Raw genomic sequence first — 2,291 nt, 5'->3', positions numbered from 1 at the left:
TTCATTGCAGCTTTATTTGTAGCAGTAAGAAAAGATGAAATAGTACCATTTGTGACAACATGGATGGATCTTGAGATTATAAGGTTAAGCGAAATAAGTCAGACAGAAAAAGCAGAGAAACATATGATTTCACTGATATGTGGTATATAAACCAAAAACAACAAAAGAACAAGACAAACAAATGAGAAACAAAAACTAATAGACACAGACAATAGTCTAGTGGTTACCAGAGGGTAAGGGGGCAGTGAGGTGGGAGATGAGGGTAAGGGGGATCACATATATGGTGATGGAAAGAGAACTGACTCTGGGTGGTGAACACACAATGTGATTTATAGATCATGTAATACAGAATTGTACACCTAAAATCTATGTAACTTTACTGACAATTCTCACCCCAAAAAACTTTAATTAAAAAAAAAGAAGAAGAAGAAAAAGGAAAAAAAATTAAAATAGTTCTCCTTAAACTATGCCTTTCCAGGATTTCCAGGGAAAGACAAAGATGAAGGCCAAGTCAGAGGTCAAAAAGACTTCTTTCCCTTGTTCAACTATGCAGTTCCAATTCATCTCTTTTACATATTGACCAATTATATAGTATGTCATCATAACTGACATTTCCATGGTGAGGAAAAATATCTGGATAATAGTCTAATATTACTCATAACACACCTACTAAATAAAACTATGTGCAAAGCTCAAGTGTTATCATCATGTTAACCAAAAAATATCTTTTTACGAAAGACTCTTCCCAGGGCTCCCTTCATGTCTCTGTTCCTCAGGCTGTAGATAAAGGGGTTCAGCATGGGCGTCACCACAGTGTACATCATGGACATGACAGTCTCCTTAACAGCAGAATTGTCAGCTGATGGGCATAAATAGAGAACAATAACTGTCCCGTAGAATAGTGACACCACGGAGAGGTGGGAGCCACAGGTGGAGAAGGCCTTGCGGACACCCCCAGAGGAAGGAACCTTGAGGATGGAGAACAAAATTCGTCCATAAGACGTGATGATGAGTAGGAATGGGATGACAAGATTGAGCCCTCCCATGAAGTATATCACCAACTCATTAACTCGAGTGTCAGAGCATGACAGCTTCAGCAGAGCAGACATGTCACAGAAAAAGTGGGGGATCACGTTATCTGCACAAAAGCACAACCTGGCCATGAGCAGAGTGTGTAACAAGGCATTGAACGTTGTCTGCATCCAGGACAGCGCCAACAGGGAGAAGCAGAGCTTGGGGCTCATGATGGTGGTGTAGTGCAGGGGGAAGCAGATGGCCACATAGCGGTCATAGGACATGGCCACAAGAAGTAAGCTTTCTAGGTCTGCAAAAAACAGGAAGAAGTACATTTGGGTCAGACAGCCTGCATAGGGGATGGACGGGACTTGGCTCTGCATGTTCTGCAGTAACTCGGGCATTGTGACAGAGGAGAAGCAGAGGTCAGAAAAGGACAAATTGCTGAGGAAGAAATACATGGGCGTGTGGAGGTGGGAGTCCAAGTGAATGAGCAGGATGATGAGGAGGTTCCCCAGGACGGTGGTAAGATACATGGCCAGGAACAGGGCATAGAACAGGTCTCGTTGATCTGGTTCAATGGGCAGACCCAGGAGGAGGAATTCTGAGACGATGCTTTGGTTTTCCATTTTCATGTTGCTATTGTTTACCTTTTTTAAATGAAAAATAATTTGTATTAAATTGGTAGTCACAAAATAGTCATGAGGATGTGAAATACAGTATGGGAAGTATAATCAATAGTGTTATAATATTTATACATAGTGTTAGTTGGGTACTAGGCTTTTTGGGAAATCACTTCATAAATTATGTAAAAGCCTAATCACTACTCTGTACACCTGAAACTAAAGTAATATAATATTGAAAGTCAACTATAATTTAAAAAATCGATGCATAGTTACAATGTAAATACAATATAGGGAATATAGTCGATGGTATTGTAACAGGTATGTATGGCATCAGATGGGTAGGAAACTTGTTGGAGTGTGAAAATGTCTAATCACTATGTTGTTCTGTACACCTGAAACTAATAATAAAAAATTAATTAATTAATGACTTTTAAAATTTTTAAAGGAATAATTAGTATTAAAGTATGAACTTATATATATTCATACACACAACTACGAATTGCTGGACTTTCAAAACGAGTCAAGCACTCATAAGTTCAGTATTATATTTGTCTTCTACCAAACATATATATAAACATAAATATTTACATAAAGCAAAACTCTGAAAGCATCTAAGGTTATGCATCCAATTAAACCATCTTCCAGAATTCT

The 2,291-nt window shown here is 38.5% G+C and overlaps 1 protein-coding gene across 1 annotated transcript; it reads right to left on the bottom strand.

Moving 5' to 3' along the window:
- Nucleotides 1-710: 710 nt before the first annotated feature.
- Nucleotides 711-1,649, bottom strand: LOC117012878 (olfactory receptor-like protein DTMT). Its single transcript, XM_033089366.1, has one exon. The coding sequence runs from the start codon at nt 1,647-1,649 to the stop codon at nt 711-713; it is 939 nt and encodes a 312-aa protein (XP_032945257.1).
- Nucleotides 1,650-2,291: the final 642 nt, after the last annotated feature.

This window comes from Rhinolophus ferrumequinum, chromosome 21 (genome assembly GCF_004115265.2).
Source record: "Rhinolophus ferrumequinum isolate MPI-CBG mRhiFer1 chromosome 21, mRhiFer1_v1.p, whole genome shotgun sequence".
Classification (NCBI taxonomy): domain Eukaryota; kingdom Metazoa; phylum Chordata; class Mammalia; order Chiroptera; family Rhinolophidae; genus Rhinolophus; species Rhinolophus ferrumequinum.
Note: the sequence above shows the minus strand (reverse complement) of the source record. Positions and strands in the feature narration are given on the sequence as shown.